This window comes from Equus quagga, chromosome 15 (genome assembly GCF_021613505.1).
Source record: "Equus quagga isolate Etosha38 chromosome 15, UCLA_HA_Equagga_1.0, whole genome shotgun sequence".
NCBI lineage: Eukaryota > Metazoa > Chordata > Mammalia > Perissodactyla > Equidae > Equus > Equus quagga.
In genome coordinates, this window is record NC_060281.1 from 26,315,542 (window position 1) to 26,342,761 (window position 27,220).

Sequence of the window (27,220 nt, forward strand, 5' to 3'; positions counted from 1 at the left end):
GATTTTCATCCAAGAATGCTATATTTTATTTTCCATCAAGCTGGGGGCAGAAAAGACATTTTCAGATATGCAAGAACCCCAACACTCTCAAGAACTTATTTGAGGTTGTGTTCTGAAAAACAAGGGAATAAAAGAGAGAGAGAACAGAAAGGGAAATTCTAGGATGACACAGTAGACTTAAAGAACATTTAGTTCAGATTGGAGCAGAAAGATGGTGGGCTCCAGGAGGGAGGTCTTGGGTAAAAGATGTAAATACAGGTTAGAAAAAAAATACGGATGTAAAACCAAACATTGCAAGAAAAAAAAGAAAGGCAATTGTAAAAGCCAAGAGAAAAACTGTATTAAGAAGTTACAATCCAAATCCAAAGCAAACTAAAATGTAGCATGATTTTTGAGCATTTGATGAAACATAACAAAAAAGTGATTTGGCTTTGATATGAGAACATTCTCCTTCAATGGCCCAGGGACTATGACACTAGACTCAAAGAAAAAGAAATCTATTTCTAGCATGTAACTTGGCTGCCTGGCAAAGAACAGTATTTACAGAGTCATAATAATGTAAAAGTCATTTATTGGCTTTCTATTTTTAGAAACAACCTATGGAAATAACACGGATGATTTGTTTGTGGTTATAGGCCCGAATGTAAATAGTTCACAACTGTGACAGTATAAAAGTACAAGTGTAGCTGACAGGATACAAGAAAGCATCTCTAGTCAGAGGTACTAATATTCTCATTAAGAGATGGTGCTGAAAGTTGATGGATCAAGAAAGAGAAGAATAAAAACAAATAATATAAATACCAAACACTGAGATGAGGAATAGTGTGAGCTAAACTTTCATATTTCACATCACTTGACATCTCAAAAATGTAGAGAGAAAAGCATTTTTTCTCTTCCACAGTTAGAAAGGTAACCTACAGAATGAAAGTACTAAATCAGAAACTCTCAAGACAGAAAGGCTGGTCAGTTTTCTGAAGTGGGCTGTCTCTAGACTATCACTTTCTCTTATAAACTATTCTGTGTTATGATGTGCTACCATGTGTTACTTTTGTAAAAATGAGAACGTATAAATAAAAACAAAGAAATGAGCACCACTTGTTCTCTCTTTGTTCTTTTCTTCTGGGCTAAAAATGCAGTAGCCAGAAAAAGTCTGCTTTTGGCCCACTATAAATTTAAACTATTTAATGACAGTTTGGATTAGCTACTACTTGGAAATTCTATCTTCTCTCCTCAGTCCACAATAGTTCTCTCCTTATAACCTCAGTTCTCTGCTGCTACTTACAGCTGATGGTATTATCTATTTACTCAGAAAATGATGACCTTCCAGGATGAACTCCCTGGTTCATCCTGTCTCACGTGACTGTCTACATATTATAAGAGAAAATCTACTCATCTATACCTGTATCTCTTTCCTTATAGTCTTGGAGTAAATTGATGCTTCTGGGTTTCTGCCTCTAAAGAATCTTGCTTGTATACCTTTTCTATTTCTCCTCTAATATTTTCTATTTCCTTCTCTTCCCATGTACCTTTCCTTTGTATCTTAACAAGGGCAAATTATTCCCCATCTTAACCACCTCCACACCAAGAAATGCCTGACCCTGCTTCTCCCTCCAACCACCACTACTTATTGGTTTTTAATGGCTCAACTAACTCCTTAACTGAATGACTTCTGTCTGCTGCCTTTGTTTCTTTGTTATCAAGTACCTCTTTAATAACCTTCCATCAGGCTTTGGTTTCTCACCACATTACACTAACTTGCTTCATGTTTTCCAATGATTTTGCTGCTAGCCATAGGCAACAGCTTTCCTTAGTCCTCATGTTTGCTAGCCCCTCTTCTCATGCATCTTTCATGATCCTGTATGAAGCTTTCTCCTTTCTTTAGCTTCCTTAACTCTCTGGCTTCCTTTTCCCAGCCCCCTAAGTACAGTCCTTGGCCCCTTGTTCATCTGTATTCATTCCTTTACCCACTTGCACATCTTTAATCATTGCTTCTAGATTGATGATTTCCAAACTAGGCCTATATTTACAATTTTATACAGGACTATCTATAATAACGTAAAGTTTAGCTCATCAGAAACTGAAAATAGTTTCGACCAGTTTTCCTCCCCTCTCGTTCCCTGCCACCTGTCACATCTTTCTTCCCTCAGTTCTTCATGTTTATAATTTTGTATTCTTTCCTCAGCCAACTCTAATCAGCCACCAAATCCTGTTATTATTATTTTAAAACATTTTTCTCTGATTCATCTCTCTTCCTCCATTGCACTAGACACCACCCACAGCACACTCCCTGAATAAATGAGATAAGCAGGAATTGATTTTCTCATAAGTCAAATATTACTTTATATGCAAAAGGAAAAACTTATTCACATTAACCCAGTGGCAAGACATTTTATAGACTGAAGGACTCTCCTAAACATTAATTCTTAGTTTATCTGGTTTGTAATATTGAGATTATCATATATCAGGCTTCTTTAAAATGAGGTACACCTTCGCCTAACTTAAGGCATCAAAGAACTCCATTAAAAACTACCATTTCTTTAACAGCAGGAAGCCTCCTGATAGGCTACTTCTGAAGGTACTGCATAAAGAGGTATATTCATTTAAAGGCACAAGTGACAAACAACTGATCTACCAGAATGCTCATAAACTCCTGGATCAAACTGGTAAGCCCTTTCAAAGCATTCCTCTCTGGCTCCGCTACAGATTTCTCCTATCTCCAAGTTCTAATTACTATGATTTAGTGAAGTTGAGTGATCAAAGTCGAACAGAGCTGTATCTCAATTTTCCCAAGTATTAGGTGCTACTCAAAAGCACTACCAATATCTGTAGTTTTCCATTCACTAGGAAACATGGTCCTGCTAGACATTCCCTCCACATTCCAGTATCCCTTTATCACTCCTGACTCTAAGGAACTAAATTCTAAGCACTTCACCAAGAAGATAATTCTTTAAAAGAAAAAGACCACATTAGTATTATATTTGCTCCAAATGATTAGCATAATTTGTCCTCCCTGACATCACTTTTAAAAACAAACATCAGTTATGTTTCTTGCTCTCTAAAGCTGGAATTAGTTGTATTTATGTTTCTATACTTATTCTGTCTCTTTATGGTATAAGCTCCCAGGGGCAAGATGCATGCTTATCACTTCTTGCATGCTCCTACAGAATCTACTACCACAGTGATCTTTTAATAAAGTACTGGACTGACAGACTACAGTGTCTCTGCTGGTCCTATATTCCACGTAAGCAACCACTTCTGAAGGTGTGATCTATAAGCATGACAGCAGGCAATACAATAAGATTACAACTTTAATCGGCCATGATTATGAAATATTTCTGAAGACTCTTCATGAGGAGGGTGCCTTAGAAGCAGACACAGGTATGAGGAATAAATGCCAGCCCACCTACTGGCAGGAGAGGCAATGGGACTGTCTCTTCAGATAGATGAGCAAGCAGGAAAATGGATAACACAACTTGTCTTGGAAGCAAGCAGCACGATGAGGCAGTAAAAACCCATCAGCATATATCATCCTATCATGGCCTAGTGTCATTCCCAGCCTCTATTAGCCCTCGCTGCATCAGCGCAAGTCCCAGACACTTTATCCTGTTTATAATTGCTGATGAGCAGTAATAAGGCCTCCATGCCTCAGCTCCGTCCGTTCCACTTCGGCACCCACCTATTAGGTAATAACTTTTATTTACAGCCTTGCTTGATGCGCTGTTCTATTAGTACAGCCAGGAACTGAGTAGGGCAAAAAAAAAGTCTCCTTAATGGGCAGTATCATTGCAAGGCTCAGATGATTTATAATGCAGCTTTGTGGCTGTTCTATCACGCTCCTTCTGGTAAGACTGCTTCAGGAAAGGCACATTTCTAACATGCTGTCCTCTAACAGACACACACCTGCTATGCAATGGCATCAAAAGGCATCCCCCAGATCCGCCCCCCCAAAACACCCAAAGGTTTCAAAGGGGGAGAGGGGTTTTAAATTCCGTTGATATCCTTATTAAATAGTGTTGGCTCAGGCATTTTGCCCCACTGGAGTAATACAACAGCTAATTAATGGAAGTTCAGGGCTTTTCTCCTTGGTAAGAGTGCAAGCTATGATAAAATAAATGATCATAAAGGCAAAAAACCAGTTGTAACTGCATTCAAGGATCCAAGCAAACCGAATTTGCACAAAGCATGTGGACCACGAGCAGCTCAACAGCAACAACAGCAAAGCCTAGGCTTCTCATACACACACATCCAAAACAGCAAGAAGCCTCATCACACTTCCTTTTCCTTTTCATACTGGACTGCATTTTTATCTTTCAAGTAAAAAAAATTCCTCCCGACGAGACTGGCACCCCGGTATTCACTCATATCAGCCTTTTCTCAGAGGGGGAGCCACTGCTTCTCATGAGTAAAACCCCAACAAGGCCTCTGAAACAAGCTTCCAACTTCAAGTTCAGCAAATTTACACCTTGCATGTCTTGCTGGCCTATAACACAAACACAGCGACTGGTGGCAACGGCACCTAACTCTCATTTAGGGGTACAAACGAAAAACAGTAAGCTTTCCCTAACTTTTTCTGAAATCTATACATTGTGTGAGGTGCTTTTAAACTCATCTGCTATTATTTACATATTGAGTATCAAACCACCTAATTATATAGTGCCTTGTGACCTCATTCTGTTAATATAAGCAACAACTCAGGCAGACTAAAGTTTTTACAGAAAAAAAACCCACAAGTAAAAGCATTTAGCAGATTATTTCCCTTCCCAAGTTATCCACTCAATGGCCAAAACCCAAATACTGTCACTAAACAGCCACTATGGCATACCATGATAACCTGTGGCTTTCTTCCTATGGTAAAACACGGCAAGATGGCACCTTTTATTTTTTAAATTATTTATTTTTTTTGCTGAGCTAATATCTATGGCAATCTTTCTTTATTTTATATGTGGGTTGCCGCCACCGCGTGGCTGACAAGTAGGGTAGGTCTGTGCCCAGATCTGAACCCACAAACCCAAGCCGTCGAAGAGGAGCACACAGAACTTAACCACCAGGCCACAGTGCTGGCCCCAAGATGGCACCTTTTAGATTGGTGACATTTTTGCCAAATATTTGGTATCCACTTTGTCCTCTGCCCCAGGAATCAAATGAACTCCTTTGGGACCCAAGATGATGAGTGCACAAGGTAAAACATTTTTTTAATACTTTTTTCCTTGCCATGATAGATTTACTGTTTTGATCTTTCTTCAATGGTTACATTAAATGCTAATAAAAAATGAAAGGTTTATATCTTCCCTAATATTCTCCTGATGGAAACTTGCATATTACATAAGTAGGTCAAATTTCTAATTTTCTGTCTCAAATGCTGATACTGCAGACCTGAGGGAAAAGCTAAACCTAAAGGACCAAAAAGAAAGAAAGAAAAAGAATTAAATTACACAGTTGAACTCACACCCAAAGCCACCTTCCTTCAAAGCTCCACAGAGTCCTTTCTAGAAGAGTCACTTACAGTGTGTAATATTGACCAATACAGTTTGTAGTCACTGACTCGACTCTCTAGGATTAAATGTGCTGGTGAAATGTTTTCATGAATATTGACTTTTACTAGCAGATGAAACACACAACTGTAGGTATTTCTAAGATTTACAGGGCCACCTCTGATTTCACACTACCACCCTTTAGCTTCTGAATCAATTTAAAAGATCTTAAGTAAACCTCTTGGTACCATAACGACGACGAAACATTTCCCTTTAACTGGCTCCTGAACACTGACAGGGAAAGTATTTAGCACATCCATCTTCTCTTAACTCCCAGGTGGAAGGGGATTTCTTCTTTTGTCTTTGTAAGAACAGACAATAATATCACAAGCAGGTTGCCTGAGAGAAGTGAGTCAACAAAAGATCTGAGGGAGAAAAAGGGAAACAATGAACAACACAAGGCTATTTAGTTCATGTCACTGTTCATCACGCTGAAAGGAAAAGAGGTGACCCAAAAGGATAAACATGTGCTTTCCTAAAGAAAAGGAAAGAAAGAAAAAAGAAAAGAAAGGAAAAGAAAATTAAAGAAAGCAGGTAAGGGATATACAGTTAAACTGAATTAACATGCTTCTTACAGAGTGGAAAGATGGTATTTTCTGGAAAAACTTGCCTAGATATTTAATGGGACAGTTTCTAGTCCCATCTGCTTTCATCTCAGGCAATACTACAGCACCCTCATGGCCCCACAAATGGTTACTTTACTTGCTATTCTACTAATTATAATCACATCTTAACATACAGCATTTTAAAACCATCATATTTCAAGTCTATCAGAGAGAGTATTATTTACTCAACATACTTACTGGAAGAAGAGCAAAAGCAAATACAGATATAGTGGAGCAAAAGTCTGTTGACAGTACCTTCAAGTCTATAAACTTGTCTATGACTTTCTTATTTTAACTTAAAAAAAGAGAGAGACTATGAAATGAAAAAACAAAATAAAGCCATATAAGAGTGCTGAACTAAGGAAGGAGCAATTTCCCGTTTTTCATATGCTAAAAAGTCTATCCCTTAATATATTCAACCTAGGGCCTAGAGCTAAGAGTTGGTTAATGCCCCACCTGGAAGAAGCAGGGTCTTTTTTTTTTTAAGGAAGATTAGCCCTAAGCTAACATCTGCTGCCAATATCCTCCTCTTTTTGCTGAGGAAGACTGGCCCTGAGCTAACATCCGTGCCCATCTTCCTCTACTTTATATGTGGGACGCCTACCAAAGCACGGCTTGCCAAGCGGTGCTATGTCCACACCCGAGATCCGAACCAGCGAACCCCAGGCTGCCAAGAAGCAGAACGTGCAAACTTGACTGCTGCACCACTGGGCCAGCCCCAAAGCAGAGTCCTTGAGTTAGTCACTATTCAAGAATCCTCCTGGAGAGACACTATTTTTCCAAGAAAATTTAAGACAAGACATTGTTCTATCCATCCACTGTGGCTTAAATTTTAAGGTTCATCAACAGCAAGCTCCAATAAATGAAATACAAGGTAACATTTGCTGTAACTCTCTGCAAACAAGTCTTAAGAAAAAAGGTTACATAATACGTCTTTAAACAGGAAATCCTAACAAAAGGCAACAAACTTTCCTACTTTGTCACAAGGCACTTTAAACATAAAAATATGACCTCATGAAGACAGTCACCTAAATATTCAAATATCTTCCAAATAAAGTTGTCTAAAGGAGATGATCGTATCTCAGATTACAACATTTTTGTTTAAGGTATAACTTAATAGTAAGAAAACATAAAGGACAAAAGGGAACCTTCTGGTGGTTTGTTGCCAAGGAAAGCGAACTCCTTCCTTCACAATATACTCATTCTTGGCAGGAATGTTGTGAAAATTAACAAGGGAACATGTGCAAAACATTCTGAGCTCTTTGAAGATATGTAAGCTCTCTCTGGTAATCTGAAGGTGTGATGTGCTTTACCTCTCACATTCTAACCAAAAGCAGCCTGGGACTTGGCAGCACTTTTCAGCTCTTTGCTGACTGTAGACATCCCGGAGCTTTACAAAGCCACACACACTTTCACTTAATTCTTCTCTGCTTAAATACCAAAATGATCATGATGCTGCTGTTTCTGTCCATCTAAAAGATCACACTGAGTTTAACTGTTAATGGTTCTATGTGGCTAAAAGCCAGCATCTAAAAAGCCTTTCCCACCAAGCTCACAAATACAAACTGATCTTTCATTTGCTACTATTGCTACTTTTTGCAATCTGCTTCTTAGATTCACAGTTAACGCAAAGCAATTTCTTAAAAAGAGTTCCCTCTCTCATTTTGATGGCTGCAGACCAACCACTCAACACTGCTGTCTACCTCTCTAAATTACATACCCTCTGATCAAACAGTAGCCACTTGAAACATAAATAGAGACATCAACCACTCAGGCTTACATTCAGGCCTTGACTTATTAAACCACATAATAATGGGTCTAATGCTAATCTTTAGATCTAATTTTCAAAGCACTAAAAAGAAAATGGGGGCCGGGTGGATGGTGCAGTGGTTAAGTGTGCACGTTCCGCTTCAGTGGCCCGTGGTTTGCTGGTTTGGATCCCAGGTGCGGACATGGCACTGCTTGCCAAGCCATGCTGTGGCAGGCGTCCCACATATAAAGTAGAGGAAGACGGCACAGGTGTTAGCTCAGGGCTAATCTTACTCAAAAAATAAATTAAATAAATAAATAGAAAATGACCCGTTTACTGGAGGTCACTAACCATTTTTGAGTGTTTACTCCTATCTAAGACATGTGGCCATGTACCTTTAATATATATATATATATATATGTATGTGTATTGGCTGGTTTTAAACTATATGTACGGATTAACATACAATTATGAAATGAATGTACAAAACAGAAATTTTATTTTATTTTATTTTTTTCCTGGAAGAAGATTAGACCTGAGCTAACTGCTGCCAATCCTCTTCTTTTTGCTGAGGAAGACTGGCCCTGAGCCAACATCCATGCCCATCTTCCTCTACTTTATATGTGGGACGCCTACTACAGTACGGCTTGCGACGCAGTGCCATATTGGCACCCAGGATCCGAGCCAGTGAACCCCGGGCCGCCAAAGCAGAATGTGCACACTTAACCACTGCACCACCGGGTTGGCCCCTCAAACCAGAAATTTTAAAAAGCTGAGATAAAGAGCTTTTACTATTTTCTATCCATATCTCATTGACTGCACATTGATATGCCTTCCTTCAGAGATCACTGACTTAAAAAACCACTTTATTCTAGCCTAAGTATCCTTTTACTAACACACATCATTACTAAGCTGGAGGCTGCTTTAGGTCCAAACTTGCATGGACAGACTGGCTTGGAGGGGATCAGTAAGATCTAATTCAGAGGCTCTTACTCGACGGCTCCTAAGAAATGACACCACTGTAAGGTAATTATTTACTGATCATCTACACCTGTGATCACTTAAGCCCTGTGCTCTGGGAGAACTAGTGTTACTGTGCCCCTGATGGTAGAAGCACCATAGAGCACGTGTTAGAGGCATCAGTCCTACTGTTAAAGAACCCAGACATAAAGAATACAAGAACACTCCAGCAATGTAACATTAATAATTGGTGATGCTAAGAAAAACGCTCAAAATCCTCACCATGGGCAACCTGCTAATTCCAGAACAGACAGAAAGAGAGAGACAAAAACAGTCAACCTATGGTTCTCAAAGCAAATCATTCAATTTACCTCTGGAAATCAGCAAACTCTGTCCTCTAGAGTTAGGGCCATTATTCAAAGCTGAGAAAGTACAGCTAGTTCAAGGAGCCTGAGGGGGCACAGACAGGCTTCTTGAAAAGAAGTACAGCAGGGTGAACTTGATGGCCTTTAATGTCCATGCTGAGAAATCTCAACTTTCCTCAGGCTTTTTAGGAGACGACCTGTACACTGTATTAATTTCCTTCCAAGCCAGAAATTCTCAATCTTTTTCTAGTTAAGAGTTACGTATTCACCTAAAAGAAGGCCTTGGAAATGTGCGAATGAGAGCTCAGTGCCTCACTCATCATTTCATTTACAGAGACCTAAAAATATTACCCTCAGTTCCTAGTACAGGTCTCTTTCCTAAATCTCTCACAATGACCCAATGTGCTTGAGGCTCACTCCATGACTGTTACCTGAACATGCTGGTAGTGCTAACAGTAAACCCTGCCCTCCCCTGTCCTGAGGGCCAAGAACGAAAGGAAAGAAGGAAGACTAAAGTACACTGTGTGAAGCGTTGCACCTGAAATCAAAGGGCTCTGAATGTTTTCAAGCTTCTGGCTGGAATGGGTAGGAAGCTGCCTTTCTGACTTCCCACTGGCTAATCAGGACGGTCTGTCTCATTCCAGGGCACAGTTCTCTTCTATCCCAATCAGGAAGTACTCAATGGAGGTTGGGTGCTGGGCACAGGAGGCATGAGAGCATGCCAGGACTATCTCGCAGAGCCCTGCCTCAAAACTGATCATTTGGAACAGAAGAGCAAAATTAAATTCCTCAGAGTTCGATGCCTCAATGTTACTCTGGAACTTGCAAGGAGAGGCCTATTTGAGGTTTAAGATCAACACTATGAACATTTAAAGGGGCTGAAGTTTCAGTGTAAATTTGTACACAAATAGTTTGTGATTTTTCTGTTGGGAAGTGAAAAGGACTTTTTAAGTTAAGAAAATACTTTGTGACATTTAGAAAAAACAATACAATTATTTTGACTCTTCTAAATACAATCCTTAAGATATTTTAAATAGCAGGCAGCATTACTGGAAACAGCAAATATTGTTTAAAATAAATGAAGCTACAGGCTAAGAGAGAAATGGGCATTATTATGACTGCTCATTAGAGAGCTACAAGATTCATGACTTCATGTTTAATAAAAATGTCACAGAGGCACAAAATTCTTTTGGGACTCCACGCATCTGAAATGATTTCAGCATACCCCATGTTTTTAAGACAAATGAGAGAAAATGATTTTCTGAAACTATTAGGATACTATAATAGTCAAGTTAAAACACTGATTATCTGCACTACAACTTGTTCACTCTACAGCCTCTATTATTTAAATAATGCTTTTTTTTAGTAGGTCCAAGACTTAGACAAATGAGAGACATGTTAGAAACTGAGCAATTGGGCTGGCCCAGTGGCACAGCAGTTAAGTTTGCACGTTCCGCTTCGGTGGCCCAGGGTTTGCCAGTTTGGATCCCGGGTGCGGACATGGCACCACTTGGCAGGCCATGCTGTGGTAGGCGTCCCACATATAAAGTAGAGGAAGATGGGCACGGATGTTAGCTCAGGGCCAATCTTCCTCAGCAAAAAGAGGAGGATTGGCGGCAGATGTTAGCTCAGGGCTAATCTTCCTCAAAAAAAAACAAAGACAGACAGAAACTGGGCAATAATCCACTGGGCATTTTCTGTATGTTTCATGCGTTAATAATATTCTTCAGCCATTAGGAAGTAGGTGAATTTGATGTCTACCTTCTTGGTTCTAGCTGCCAGCATTAACTCAGCCAATCTGACTTCCAAGAGCACCACTCCAACCTCTGCTCACACCCTACTCCCAATACTAGGCACATGATACATCACTTCACAATTGATGGAAGAAATCAGAGTACCCTGGCAAGGACACCACATTAAAACCAGTAGCTAATTTCTGTGAAGAATTCAGATAAGAATGAATGCAGATAAGAATGATGTACGTACCTGTACCACAGGATCTTTTGGTTGGTGTGATTAACGAGACATGAGCTGTGTCTGTGCATGGCCCACCTAGAAACATAAAGGCAGGCACATCAGTCAGGACATATCCTCTACATGCCCATGGCTGCTATCTTGGATAAAGAGAAACCTAAAAAGGCAGGAATCAACCTGCAAATAGGCATAAGGAAGGGTAGCAAGAAAGATACAGGTGGTAGCGGTAGTTTAACTCTAAGGACCTAATTTTAGTTCAGCAATTTAGTCTATAGATCCATATTCTTTCTACATTATAACATGTTTTTCATAAAAAATAATCGAGCCTCACATAATGTTAAGAAGTTAAAGGATAAACTTTTAACTAGAATTCTGATCCAGGTGAGAAAAAATTAGCCATAAGTCTAGGGAGATGAGTTTTTCCACAGAGCAATAAGCAGGAGTACTCCCTCTTAGGTTGATCTCAGTGGTCACTCTACCATTGAATTTACTGCAAAACTAGTGTTATTTTAAAGGGGGAACTTCCTAAGGAACAACAAACTGCTTGTCAGAAGAAATAATGATCATTTAATAAACAAAAAGAGCACTACTGACCAAGGAAGAAAATCTAATTTAATTATAAGAATATTATATGAAGAGGGCCTTCCTGGAATCTTCGTGGGCCCAAAGATCTGATGGACAGGTATAATTCAAGAGTATGCAAGAGATATAGTCAGTCAGTGGGTGAAGGCTTGAAAAGCAATAATCTCATTCTGCAGAATCAGGACCACCAATAAATTCTTAGGTTGATAGTGATATACACCCTGACATTGCCCATCAACCATGCCCTACCTTCTGAAATAGGAAGTTATCTTGTATAAACATGAAGACCAGTGTTCTTGACATGCCCTGGGAGGGGTAGTGGTGATGATCATAAAGGAACAGAACACACTGGCAAATCTTACACATATATTTTGAAAAGGCTCCCTAAGTGACTATGAGTAGCAAAGGGAAACATGGTTACTTGGCATAGTTGTATGTCACCTATGACAAGACTTTGTATCACTGAAGTTACCCATCAAAAAGGAAGGAAATATGAAAGAGCTCTGAGACCTGTTCCTAGAGTTTATGCCACCAAGATCCTGGAGATCCCACCTAAGAAGTTTCTCGTTAGTCCACTCTTTCTATACCAAGGTCTTAACAGCAGCAAACCTTAGTGGGTGTAAGACGACACAGAGGGGAAATAGGAAAAAGGAGGAAAACCCAAGTAAGTGTTTTGTTAGTGTCAAAGAGCACTTAGCAAATACCTACCATGTGCCACCATGGGTTAGTCTCATGCTTAGGGAGCTTATAATCTTGTTATGAAGACAAAATTTGTGTACATAAGGATATTCATCATTGGCTGGCATCACCTGGAAAAACTTCTCAAGAGTTTGAAAAGCAGGCAAGAATAAATTGAAAGTCAGAAAGACCAAAAGAGCAGAGCATTTCAATTTAAAAATTTTCTACAAACATCACATTCACCAGAGAAAGCTTAACATACTAAAATTCCAGAGGTCCAAATGGGCAACTGTGGCATGACAAAAGCAACATGAAGAGACAATGAGCCACAGGAAAGTCTAATACAGACTCCACATCCTTGAGACCCCTCTGAGCACTGGCTTCTACGGCTCCATAAAACGTAATAGCTTCTGCTTCCATGTGAAGGTTTTTCGTTGTTGTTGTTAAATGAAACATTATTCCTGGGAAAATACAGGCTTTTACAAGAAGTCTCAGTTTAAGTCCTGCAACCACTCCCTACTTGCTGAGTAATCTTGGATAAGTGGTCCACAGCTTCTTTAACAAAAAAATGGCGATAGTAAAACTGCCCATAAACCACAGTGTTGATGAGATCATCTGTACAAAAAGACGTCTGAAACTATGAAGCTTTATATTACATATCATCACTTCTTCTTCCCTCAGACTTTATGCTCCCAAGGGTCAAGGCCCACTTTGTCATCTACTCTTGGGTCATGACTATGTGGACGGTGGGCATTTAATAGTGTTCATTAAGTGACCACTGCAAGCTGCTTGACTGAATCAGAAGAGTAATGTACATTTTTTAAAAATCTTTCTTTATTGAGATATAACATAAGAAGAATGAAATACTGGAATGAAGTGCACAAATCTTAAATATACACCCTGAAGGGTTTTAACATATATACACTTGTATAATGACCATCAAATAAAAATATGAGAACATTTCCAGAATCCAGAAAGTTCAAGGGAGCATTTTAAAAATACAGATTCCCAGACCCTGACTCTGGAAATTTTGATGCAATAGGGTGTGGTGGGCAGAGGAAGAGATTAGTGTACCTTTTTAAACCAGCTGAGCACAATGTAAATATTAACAGCTCAGTTAGTTCCAATCTCTGATAACATTTTCTCGAACTCCCAGCTCACTATCTGGCCAAGATCACCGAGTTCCCACAACACCATGAGCTGCACAAGGGTCAAGAATAGCTTAACTACCAGAATACTTTTTTAAAAAGGACATAAAATAATTCATCCAGTAAAATTATAAGAGAAGGGATAACTGGTCAAATCAAAACCCCTGAAGAAATTTGGCTAGGATTCATGAATTAACACTCTCATGTTTACAAATGCAATCTTTACCTCAGTTGTAAGCTGAGAGTTTATCCTTTTTAAAATTCCTAACAAATGAATTTCTGTAGGTTTTGGCAAATACGCAAATAACTTTAAGGCTATCTAGCATATCTCAACATGCATCATCATGAAAGTGTTCTCCAGAGAGCTTGTTAAACTAACAACCCAATCCAATGTATTCACTACATTACAGTAAAGTACAAATAGAACCATAGTTGAGCCAAAACAAATTGACAGCAAGAGTAACTGGCAGTGATAATATATCCCAGCTTTGATAATTGGACAATATTATAAACAGAGAGCTTGGAATAAGTTTGGTCAGGCTGACTATAACCTATCAAACTCTTTAAAATCCAGAACAGACGCATGTGAGCACCATACATATATTCTACACTAATTGTGCTGTCATACAAAATTCCTATACTCTCAAACAAAGGGAGCAGCCACAGGAGATTACGATTATCTACCCTTACACAATTAACTTCAAATCAGCTCTGTTAAAATGAATGTAGGAAATTAACGGCCACTCAAGGGGAAGCTTTTCAGGTTGTTGTCCACAACAATAAATATATAACATCGGTCCCATGTGGTTGTAGCAAACAAAACAATTTTGATTGTTGATGGTAAGGGTCAAAGGCAGAATATCTGCTCCACTTAGGAATGGAGCTGGCTCTTCTTTACTGGGCTTTCTAATGCCTGAGAGAGGGGCTGGCATATGCTCCCATAAGTCACTGTAAACTCTGCTCCCATTTTTGGCTCTTCTTCCTCTTCTTTCCAAGCAGCAGGGGGAACAGAGCTAATAACTAAGGAGTAAGGTGAGGAAGCCTCTTTATGACTGAGTTCTATAGGTGAATGTGTGTGTGTGTATGTGTGTGTGTGTGCTGGGATCAAGGTTGGGAAAATAAATGTATTTCTAAGCACAGAACAATTCACACATTACCCTCTAGCCTATATTAGTGGCAACTGAGCTTGGAACAATAAGTTTTGGGTTTTTAAATACTAACGAAAAATCATAAAGTTCCTTGCTTAATATGACAGGCTCTGGGGATTCTGAATCAGATGATATCAAGACTAAACAACCTGAACTAACTTTTAGCCAGTCACCATGGGCACTTTTTGCTTTCTTTCCATAAAGCAAATTAAATATCTGAATTTTTTCAAGTCTCTTAATTATCTAGAGATATTTAATAACAGACTATCATTTTTCACTTGATACTACATTCAGAGAACTTTTTCCCAAGTTTCAACAACTTAAGAGTCTGGAGTTCGTAAGTAAATAATGTCTGTGGTAGCTTGTGGTTTGTGACCAGAAGTCTGAATACTCTACCTTGTCTTCTAGGGATGTTTCCATTCTTGTATTAAAGGTGTCATACATAACGCAGCACTACGGATTGCTTTTGCAATTTCACATGGAAGCCATGAAATGAAATTCTTCAGCTGTATTTCCAACAACTAGAAATCTTTATAGCATTTGCAATAGGGTAGTAGATTTTCTTGGGGAAACAGTACTGATTTCAGCCTTGTAAAGTGGAAGACAGGGGTCAAATCTGCATACTAATTTCACCGTAACCTGCAAAACCAGGAGTACTGAATAGAGGTATCACATTAACTATCAACACTCACATTTCAAGCCAAAGTAGCAGAATTCTTAAATTTTCTTTTTCAGCCTCCTGTTGAGTTACTGAGCATGTCAAAAAAACACTGAGCTACCCACGTAGTAGTCAATTCCATTCACTGGCTGAAGATTACGACTCAAAGAGGAAGCTGAGAATACAGGTTTGGAGGGCAGCTGCACTTAGCCTGGCAATCATTTAGGCACTCAAAATCTACGGCTGAGTAACTACAGAAAAATAGTATTTCTCCTTAACCTTGAAAATAGAGATCAACAACCTACCCAGAAAGCTTTTATTACAACAGCTGTGATGACTGGTTATTTTTGGCTCCTGGTTCCACGAGCCCTCATTGGCTGCAGTTATACCATGTGCTAAAACACATCAATTAGGACAAATGAACTGTCAAGGAGTCAGTCAGCTAAAAATTGCCAGAAGCTCAATAATCAACAAATATTTTACGATCAGCTCTTTCATGGTAACTGCAAAACATTAATACACAAAAATAGCCATTCCTTTTGCAGATTTATAACACTTCAATATTCTTGCTTAATTAACATGACATTTACATAACAGTATCTAATTAATTTCCAACTAAAGGCACTGTGGACTAATTAGAAATGTATCATCCTTTTTTAACCAGCTTGTCAATTCCACTGTATCACAACCTGCACATTGTTTACCTTTGCAGCATCTCACTTTTCCACACTCACTATTCAAAAGGTAATTTCGGACAACAGATTCAAGAGCTACAATTCTCCCCCATCTCTAGAGATTCATAATATCTTATCGAGAGTTGTTTGATGCGGTGTCTCAAAAAAAACAAATTTATGCAATGGAGATAGTGAAATAAACTCTACATTGTCTCCTGATGTGGCCATATTAAGAATGTAAAATCATTTTTCAAAAATATTCAAGGAATCTATATTTCTTTAGTAGTAAAATATTCCTTCTTTAAAAGTCTTCAATGTACACATGGAGATATTTTTTTAAATAGTAAACGGTAATAAATGAATCTCAGGGACAGATCGGAGTGCACAAGAAAATAAGTCCCCTCCTCAGAAAAGACAACCTATCTTCCAGCCTCACCCTAAACCAGTAATTCATGAATTGTTTTAATAAGAAAAGACACACCTAATCTGTCTGTATAATTGAGTTTGAAAAGCACCATCGATTAAAAACAAGGATACATAAAGATATAATGAGTAGGAATCTAAGAGTACAGAAAATTTTCAGCACAGATAAGAGCCCTCCCATTTCTCCAAATGAAACTTCCAAATTAAACCATTTACAAAGCTTGTTACAGAATCTAAGTGTTAATCTCTCAGAAATTCCAATCCTAACTCATTGCATGACCTCTCCCACCATTTAGATCTAAATTAGGGATTCAGGAGAAGGGAATTTTCAAAGTGGGTTAGAAGCTGCTATTGGTAGCCATCTATTTTGCTCAAAAAGGGTTTCTCAACAAAATTTCATTACCATTCTAACCTCACCCCCCTAAATAGAGTGCTGGACAGCTCCACAAATATTAGTGTGTGTATGTGAGTGTGCTTATTTGTCTACTTGCTCAGTAGAAATAAAATTAAACATTCTCCCACACCACCTTCCCCAGGGAACAATACTAGGAGCAAAATGAAATCAGGAATGCTTTCCAGTTGCCCAGTACTGATGGACTCTTTTACAGGAGAGAGTGGACATCCCTTCTGGGACCAGGAGTATTTTGGAAGAAATGCTTTTTCCTGACTCAGCAATGGCCTGAGTGGAAGGGGCATCAAAGGAAGGGGCACAGTCTTATTCATCTTGGTAATCTAGCATATCAGGTGTTCAAAATATATTTTTCACTATTGAATGAAAATGATCTAGGCCAAAAGCAATTATTGGACATACACAGCTACTTAGAAGGGAAATGGAGCTATTAATAAGCACAGTTGATTTTCACTATATTTACATGTTGATCTAGTACAGCAGTTCTCAAATATTTTGGTCTTTGGACCTTTTTACACTTAAAACTTATTAAGGACACTAAAGAGCTTTTGTTTATGTGGGTTATATCTATTGATATTTACCTTATCTGAAATTAAAACTGAAAAAGTTTAAAAACATATCTCCACTTAAAATTCATGAAAATAATTATGTCAACATAAAAACATATTGTTTTATGAAAAATAACTATACATTTTAAAAAAATAATGAGAGTGGCCTGGCTTATAGGAAGACACTTGGATTTTCATATCTGCCTCTGCATTCAATCTGTTGCAATGTATTGGTTATATGAAGCATATGAAGAAAAACCACCCTCAGACAGCTATGTAGGTGGAAAAGGAAGGATCTTGTGGACACCCTAAATGGGTCTTGGGGACCTCTATAGGTCCTTGGACCACACTTTGAGAACCACTGGGACAGAACAAAACAGTGAACCTAAAGGTTAATATAATTTCCAATTTCTCTATCTCTATACTTTCCTCTACTTTCCTTATTCTGGTCCTGCAGGAAAAAATCGATACAGTAGTATAAATAATATAAAAGTTTTGCCCATTCTCAACAGAATGTTGATATTTAAGTAAATAAAGGCAAAGGATAGTGGAATAAACTCTACAGTCATAATTTCAACCCAGGACATTCTATTTCTGCTACTTCTGTAAGAAAAGTAAAAACACGTGTCATGGAACTCGGGGAAAGCAGTTAAATTTGTTCAATTTTAGTTTTCAGACATGATCTTTCACCTAGAACCCTTATGACCAAAACAAACCTTCCCCTATATTAAGATACTGACAAACACCCACCACCAACACGCTAAAATGTGATAAAGTCCAATAGTAATTAACACTGAAAATCTAAGACAGCACCATCTTTGAGATCCAAACTAGAAGCTTTTTTGAGAGGTCAAAATATCACCTGGCTTATAAAGTCAGTTCTATTTTTTAGATACTTTTGTTTCTCTCTGTGACAAAGCATATTTAGTATGGATATGAAATCAGGAGCTGTCACTTCTCCAATTTAGGCTTTTCAGTTCTGACTATTTACAGGCTTAACTAAGGCCCAACTCAGATTTCTATATTTGCATTTTACCATCAACACAAGAACCAATCACATGAAAACATTACTGGTGAAACCACTCAGCATTAGGAGAGCTTTTATTTTTTTGACATAGTTCTGCTACCAAGAGCGTTTTCATAAATCTTGACTTACATGAGCAACTGAAAGGCTGCAACGCCTTCCTCAGAAAGGGAAGTGATTTGTGCATGTTCTTCCTAAGAGGCTTCAGAGAAAATGGAAAAAGACCTCTATTTAGGTCATAAGTATTGCCCTGCGGACATTTGAAAAGAATTTTGAACATAGATGCCCTTCTTCCTTGACCCTTTGCTGAGCCCCTCCTATAGGGAGCTGTACCACAGCTGGCAAGGTGTTCAGACTGACACTTAATGGAAGGTATCTTAGTCCAACCTTCTTGTTTTACAGATGTGAACACTAGCAGGTCTTACTCATACGACTTCTCTTTGTAAATAACAGTTGAAAATGTCACAATTTGAATTATGCAGAGAAGTATTTATATTGATATTTTGGAATTTAAAACATTTCTTTCCAAGGTGGTATCCTATTGTTTTTATTAAATCTAAAGAATTATCCTTTTGATAAATCAAAAGTAAAATGGCTTATCAAGTAACAGAGCACATGAATACAAAATGTAAAGTCATAGATAGTCATTTTTTGGCACTGGTAGCTCTGAATTTTTGGAGAGAAGTTCACAAACATAATTAAAATATATTCATGTAAGGTTAAAATAACTACTAACAAACCCAAAAAGATGCCCGTAATCAGATTTTTTTCAACCAAACACTTATGTTTGGTTGAAAAACTAAAGCATAGATTTAGTTAAAAATCAGCACAGTGTAACCCATTACCTGTATCTACACAAAATAAAAACAATATGATGACTGCAAAAGGCTGAAGCTGTGTGAAGTGCAGCTGTTCACTGCGACCTCTACTTTCACAGCCAAGTACAGAGCATTTCATTTAATAAGAGCATTTTAAAACTCTGCACTTGCAAACCGGGAGAGGGGGCGTAGTGATGATTATGTAGAGAAGTATTTCTATTGATATTTTGGAATTAAAAAAATTCTAAATTGCTTCAAAAGCTGGCCTGAATATCAATAACTGTAGAATCTCATAGGTGCCTGAGGAAATGGGGAAACTAACCTTTCAGACTAGCAGACTTCTTCACAGATCCTTGAAAATGGGTGTTTAAAGTTTGCAAGTCTTCTTTCTTGCCAATGGGAATCTTGAAGGGGGAAATTCAAGTGATAAAAGAAATACCTGTGAGCAAAAACTCTTATTCCACAACAGGCAGGTGGTTATTTGCACAGTTAAAAAAAAAAAAAAAAAAAAGACAGTCTCCCATTATTCTAAATGCTCTGTTAAAAGAGATGTACTGTCACCACAAAATGACAACCGAATTTCAAAATTTAGTACAGAAACTGCCTTTTTGAGTTGCTTCATCTTGGGGTTACTGACTGGCATAGAAAATAATAAAAGAATGTAAGGTAGCTGTTCAAAATCAGGTTCAGGCGTGAGAAGCCTCTTTTTAATGTATCAAAACACATGAAGCAGGTTTCCAAAAGTAAGAAAAATGAGAAAATTTTTCTAAATATTTAAATCAGTAAGCATTTATTGAGTACTGCCTTGCCAGCATTGTGCTGGGTGCTCTGGGGCAGAGCAAAGCAGCATCAAATAAAGTCTCTGCTAATTTTGGGTTTAGCCTCTAAACTGGCACAGAGAGAGAACATTCTCATGTCAAAGAGGTAACCAAGACAATATGTGATTAGATGTTGCAGGTAGGAAGTAGAGGAATTCCTTGGAGGAAGCAATCAGTGTGGATGAAATGGTTTTGAGATGGGCTTCCAAGAGTATGAATAAAAATATAATATGAATGCCACAGTGTCTTCTGGGGACAAAAGGATCTGGTTTGGTTCAGAGCTGAGCATTAGTGCTGGGAAGGGTATGCAGGTCAGATACAAAGAGGGTCCAGATTATGGGGGAGAACGTCTGATACAAGATTAAGAATCTGGATGTGGCAGTGATGAGTCATTGAAAGAATTGCCTTTTCTGTTTAACATGCTATCAAGGGGAGATTCATCTGCCAAGTTCATGGACTAGGGCAAGATTAGAAGTAAGAACAGTCTAAAGATTACAGCTGTCATCCTATGAAAACACAATAGTGGCAATGACAACTTTCAAGACCTTTAATATTTCTCCATTGAACTAACTTGAGGATCATAAATAAAGATAATTAGGAAATATAAACAATATCAGAGTAATCAGGAATAAGATTTAGTTTGTGTACTTGGTACAATACACACTGTAAAGTTAAAAGCACCTTTAATACAAGAAATTTTAAAAATAACATTGTCATTTTATTACAATAAATTTAGGAATCTAAATGAAACAGATGTTTTCCTAATACTATTAACTGCCAAAATTGAATTTAAATGAAGTAGAAAACATAAATACTCCAATATCAGGTATCAGGCCAATCAGTTTTTTAATAAGTTCTGCAAGCTTTCAAAGAATAGAGATGTTACGTAAGACAAACAGCTGTGTTAGGATACAGGAAAAATGAAAAGCTTCTTATGAAACTAATGTATACACAAAATTAACTCACTTCTAAAAAGATATAAAACTTAAATTAGCATTTTGAATCCAGAAGTACACTGAAAGAACTAGTAGGGTTTATTCAAGGAGTGCAAAGATGGTTTAATACTGAAAGTATTAAAATTAAGAGATTACATACTAAAGAAGAAAGCCATATGATCATGTCAATAGATGCTGAAAAAGCATTTTATAAAATTTAACACTCCTCTGATTATTACTAGAAGTCTCATTAGCGTTTGGAATGAGAAGAAGAAAAAAATATAAAAACCTAAAGAAGAAATTATAGCAAGAAATGTATAAGGCTTATACTAAGAAAATGATATATCTTTACTCAAGAATATCCAAAGGTTTGAATAAATGAAGATAAACAATACTCTTTATGAGAATATGCAAAAGTGTTTTAAAATGTCAATTCTTCCCAAATAAATCTATATATTCAATGCAATCCCAATAAAAATCATTCTGTAATTTTCAACAGAATTTGACAAGGTGACTATAAAATTCATCAAGAAGAGAAAATACAAAAGAATAGCCAACAAAATTTAGAGGAACTGGCTCTATCAGACATCAAAATGTACCACAAATTCCAGTCTCAGGAACACACAACAGACCAATGTAACAAAATAAAAGAGCCTAACAACAGATGAATGTTTACATAGTAATACTGGCATTTGAAACCAGGTCTATTTAATAAATGCTTTTGAGATAATCGGTTGTCCACTTCTAAAAATAATAAAGGTAAATCCTTATATCTCCTATCATATACAAAATACATTCCAGATGGGTTCAAGAGCTAAAGATAGAAAAAGATAAACTATAAAAGTATTATAAAAAATATTTTTATAACCCTGTGATGGAAAAATCTTTCTAAGAAAGACACAAATCTAGAAGACAAAAGACAACAGACTTGAATTTAAAAATCTGTAAATTTTCTAATGGAATACAAGGCACCCAAATCAAAATTAAAAGCTAAGTGATATACCAGAAGAAAATATTTGCAAGACATGTAACAAAGATTTATTATCCAGGATATATAAGGAGCTCCTACAAATTAGTAAGAAAAGGATGGCTAATAGTAAAAAAAAAAAAAAAAAAAAAAAAAAGCATAGAATACGGATTAGGCAAATCACTGGAGACATAAATAGCTGATAAACATATAAAGTGCTCAATCTCACTATCAGGAGATGTCAGGAGAATGCAAGTCAAAATGAGTTATTCTACTGCCTGTTACCAAAAAAAAAAAAAAAAAGGAACACTTACCATCGGTAAAAGTATGGGAAACACTCTCAAACACTATTCTTAGGAGTATAAAGTGGTAATGCCAATTTGGAAATTAATTTGGCCATGTATAACAAAATTTAAAATATACATATTCTCTGACTTGTTAGTTCCTCTTCCATGTATTTATCATGGAAAAATGACACATGCGCCATTAGTCTCATACAAAAATATTTACTCCACATGGCTTATAGTAGTGAAATATCAGAAACAGCCTCAAGAAAAAAGGAAAAAATAATAATAATAATACGGAATACTATGCATATGGAATATGAGAAACAGCCTCAAGAGAAAAGGAAAATAATAATAATAATAATAATAATGAAGATAATATGGAATACCATGAAATAATAATATGGAATACGGAATTATGCAGATCTCTATGTGCTGATCTGGAAAGATCTCTCAAACATATTGTTAAATAAAAAAACATGTTACAAAACAATATGTAGAGTATGCTCTCATTTGTATAAAAATAAAACATATGTATGTAAACATATATATAACTGCATAGAAAAAGAATATATAACTGAAGATGAATAAAAACAGTGGTTATCTCTGGAAGGACTAGGAATTTGGTGGGGCTAGGTGGATGTATTCAGGGAGTATTTTCACCGTCTATTCTACATAGTCTTTGCTTTACTTGTATACTTAAAAAATAGGATTAAAACTTAAGGAAAAGAAAAAAAGAAGCCAGCAAAGGAGTAATTTAAAAATCACTGTTTTGCTTTAATTTGGCCTTTATTTTCACTACAAGTTGAAGGTCAGATGAAACTATAAGTGCTTAAAGACATTCCAACCCAACTAACATTATGGAATAGAAATAATTTCTATAAGAAAACACTGTTAAACTGCCAAATCCTTCTGCATTTTGACAGGGATTAATTTAACGATCCCATACATTGATTCCTGGTGACTTATAGCCATTCAATTCAATACTGCATATAACTGTACATTATCATACTAAACTGCAAAGTATCAATCTTTTTAGAACACAGCCCTAATAAAAGCAGTATGCTTTACAGAATGAGCTTCAGGATAAATAAATGCACAGAAAAAAAGTACCTTTAAATTAAAATCAAAAGAGACATTTAAAGTTTGGGCATTCTTCATTATGGGAAAGAATCTTCCACTTTGAGACTATTATATATCAGAAAAGCTCCATCTGTTGTATAATTATCTCTGATAAACAGCCTGATGCTTCGAGCTTCATTAGAGAAAAGGGAAGATAAAGAAATACATAGAGAATTGTAAATAAATCTCCCCACCATATTTCACTTAAAACCAGCCCAGCAGGAAGTCATAAAATATTTTTTAATAGGTAATATTTTCTAAATGTTCTACTAGAATAAGCCAGCCTGTTTGCCCAGTATCTGGTCTTCTGAAGGAGGCATAGTCCAAAAAAAGGAAAACTAGTTTCATTTAGGGATTATTAGCAATTTAATTGGTAAAACAAACAAAAAGTTTAGTCACTTGGTGGCAGTGATACTAATTTTCCAGGGGACAGATAAGGACTCGTCAGACAGGAATGAAGAGGAGTAGTCAATGAAGCCCAGTGCATGTTCAAAGGTCCAAGGGCAGCAGAGTAACGACATCTGTTAAAATGCACCACCATTTTACTTTATTTTTTAAATGCCTGGGGGAGCTAGGGTATCACCAGGAACCAGTTTCCAAGGCAACAACGGAAATCTTTGTTCAACCAAATTAATTTAACCACAGATAAAGAATGTTCTCAAATTTCTATTTTGGGAATCACTGTCATATTAAAGGAAAATCCAGCCAGCACTTAGAAATGAAGCTTTAATGATTAAAAATCTTCACTAACATTCAGTTAGTATGGTTCTCACTTTTTCTGTATATTTTCTTTTGACTACAACAAAAGTATCTCTTGGGTAGATGCAGTAGAGAATAGGAAAAAGCTGGAGCACTATGGATGAAAAACGCCCAGAGCTGAGTTCTAGCCCTGTCCTGTGACTCAAAGCAGGTCACCATGCAAACCTTTTTCTCATCTGTGGAACAGGAAGGAGAGTGTTTGCCCTGCCTATGTTGCACACTGTCTGGATGATCCCAGGAAAATAATGTTTGTCAAAGAGCTTTGTACAACTGGGATTGGCAAACTTTACAGTGGTCCTGTAAAGGACCACTGGGTCTCTGTAGCAACTACGAGATTCTGTTGTAGTGCAGAAGAGCCAGAGACAACACATAAAGGAATGAGAATGGCTGTGTTCCAATAAATTTTTTATTTATGAACATTCAAACTTGAATTTCATGTAATTTTCACATGTCACAAAATATTGTTCCTTTTATTTTTTTCAATCATTTTAAATCATTCTTAGATTGTGGGCCTTAGAAAAACAGGTGAAGGGCCAGATTTGGCCCACGGGCTGTAATTTGTCAACTCCTCTTGTAAACTATACTTTTATATATATGTTGGTTGCTCTTTATTTCTCAGTATGCGCCTCAAAAGAGCTTAGTAGAGTGTTCTGTATGAAGTGGCCCCTCTCTAACTGCTAGATTAGAAAATCCGAATATTTGAAAACAAGCCCATTTCTTGCCATTACTCTTCCCTAGTAGTGGGTGTCAGTTCTCTTCCTCTGCTGCCTAGAAAGAAACAGACCAGCCAACTCTCCTCCAAAACCTCAATTACCATACAATATGTAGTGGGATTGCGGGGAGCAAACATAAAACATCGCTAGGCATGCACATCCTAAGGCTCCCAAACAAGTCGTAAGTAATGATGCCCACGCCTTTAAGAGCATGACAACAGGAAAGCTGATTTATAGGAGACATAAAGAAAAGGGCATTTTCTCATCTTTTAAGTCCAATCTGGTAAGACTCTGACTTAAATTGATCAGTCAACTGCCATCATTTAAAAATAACAACAAAACAACTGGTTTCAGTGTTCTATCTACAACAGACATTATCCTTCCTCTCTTCAAAAGCTGGGTCAAGAAACATAAGTAGAAATCACACTTGATCGCCTATATGAAAAACCTGGTTTCTGGGGAGAAGAGTAAACAGGTAGTAGGAATAGTAGAAAAAAATGTTATTTCGTTCTTTTTGTTTGTGCAACACCTCTTCTTTGGTAGTTTGTATTTGCATGCAATCTCCTTTATACTATAAATCACCATAGAGACAGGCAACTATGCTGTGGTGCTGGAGAGCCAGGCTGCTCTGTGATCTTGGACAAGATATTGAATCATCCTGTGCCTCCATTTCCACATCTCTGAAACAGATAGGTTAATGGTACTCACATCTTACAGGGTAATTATGAAGAGGAAGTAGCTTAACACAGATAAAGTATTTGGAACAGTGCCTGGTACTTGATGAGTACTCTAGTGTTAGCTGTTACCATTATCATAGCATTTAGATGCTGTGACAAGTCCTTTGGTCACTATTTGAATTTTTACTCTGTTTTTTGAACATGTTTCTAATGGCTAAAGTTCCACAGACTCTTCTGTAGACACATGCAAAATGGCAGAGGAAGAGATGTGTGTGTTCAGACAAAGAAATATCACTTGGAGCTTTTGGTTATGTTTCATTTGACCTTCAGTCAGGTGTTTTAAGAAATTCTTTTGGGTAAAAATCTGTCCTGTTTCTCTGCTTTACACACTTTTGTCAATGGTTATTACTCCATCTGTAGTCTTTTCAAAACAGCATTAACGTACCCAGACTCTCATCACCTTTCTGTTCACATACTCATTTAACAGGGAGAAACAGAAAGCAGATATAAGCAACACCTATTCTCTTGATTAATAGGGAAGAAGTAAAACCTTTTCACAAGTCCCAAAGAAGACACAGCACTTCCAGTTCTACACAATAACAACGGATCCACAACTACGGTATAGTCTACAAATTATGTAGTACTTGGATTTGGAACCCCAAACTCATTTTCCAGTAACTCCCACATTCTACTTCTTCATACCCATCTAGGGAAAGCTAAGAAGGACCAACAGATAAAATTCTGGTCCCTTGAGGATACTAAAAGATCAGTATAAGTAATCCCCTGCTGTCTCTTCCCCCATCTTTCTTCTCTTAAGTAGTTCACAGCTGAAGAAATTTGCAAGGTGTCAATGGATCAGGCTGTCTAATCTCACCTGGGTCTTCACTGCTACTCGGCAATCATTTTAATTATCTCATGTTGACTTATAATGCATCTGCCCTGACAGCTTTGACAGCTTTAACAAGCCTTTCTTATTTTTCTCATCCCTATATCCTTCACCCACAAACCAGGCACAAATCTCCTCACTCTAGCACAGATTTCACCTAGGTGAGGTAGCAAAATCCACCTGAGAAAGCTTTTGCAAATGACATGCTTATTAACCACCGCTCCTGCTGTTGCCTCCCTTTCACCCAAAATTCCTATGCACCTGTCTGGGAGAACAATCCATAATCTCAGGGAGAGGCATATATATTTGAAAAGGTGACCTCCCTGTGGGTAGAGATCTAATCTTACTCATTTCTGTACTCAGCACTTAACCTAGTGCCTAACATACAGTGGGCTCTCAGCAAAGACTGCTAAATGAACTCACGAACCACTGAAATAGCTTATTAAATCAATCTCATGATCACCAAATCCAAATGTCTCTTGTCAGTTTATAGTTTCTGCAGCATTTTCACAACACTGAGGCAATATTCTACCGCAGTTGAAAGCACAGGCTCTGGAGCCAAATTAGTGGGTTGAAATGCGAGCTACACTGAGAAGCAGGAGCTCTGCATCTTTGGGCAGAAGTTACTGAACCCCTCTATGCTTCAACTTCCTCATCTGTAAAAAAAGGATAATAAAAGCATCTACCTCACAAGGTACTGTGAAAATTAAATGTGAGTACATTAAAGAGCTTAGACGAGTGCTTAGAATATAGCTAACACTTCA

General features: G+C 37.4%; 1 protein-coding gene across 1 annotated transcript in view; it reads right to left on the reverse strand.

The window, feature by feature from the left end:
• The window catches only part of ZFAND3 (zinc finger AN1-type containing 3), a 309,393-nt gene that overhangs the window by 46,683 nt on the left and 235,490 nt on the right, over positions 1 to 27,220 (reverse strand). Inside the window, exon 4 of the mRNA XM_046640155.1 lies at positions 11,198 to 11,263. Within this exon, the coding sequence (XP_046496111.1) occupies positions 11,198 to 11,263 (66 nt within the window). The remainder of the gene's footprint in view (positions 1 to 11,197; positions 11,264 to 27,220) is intronic.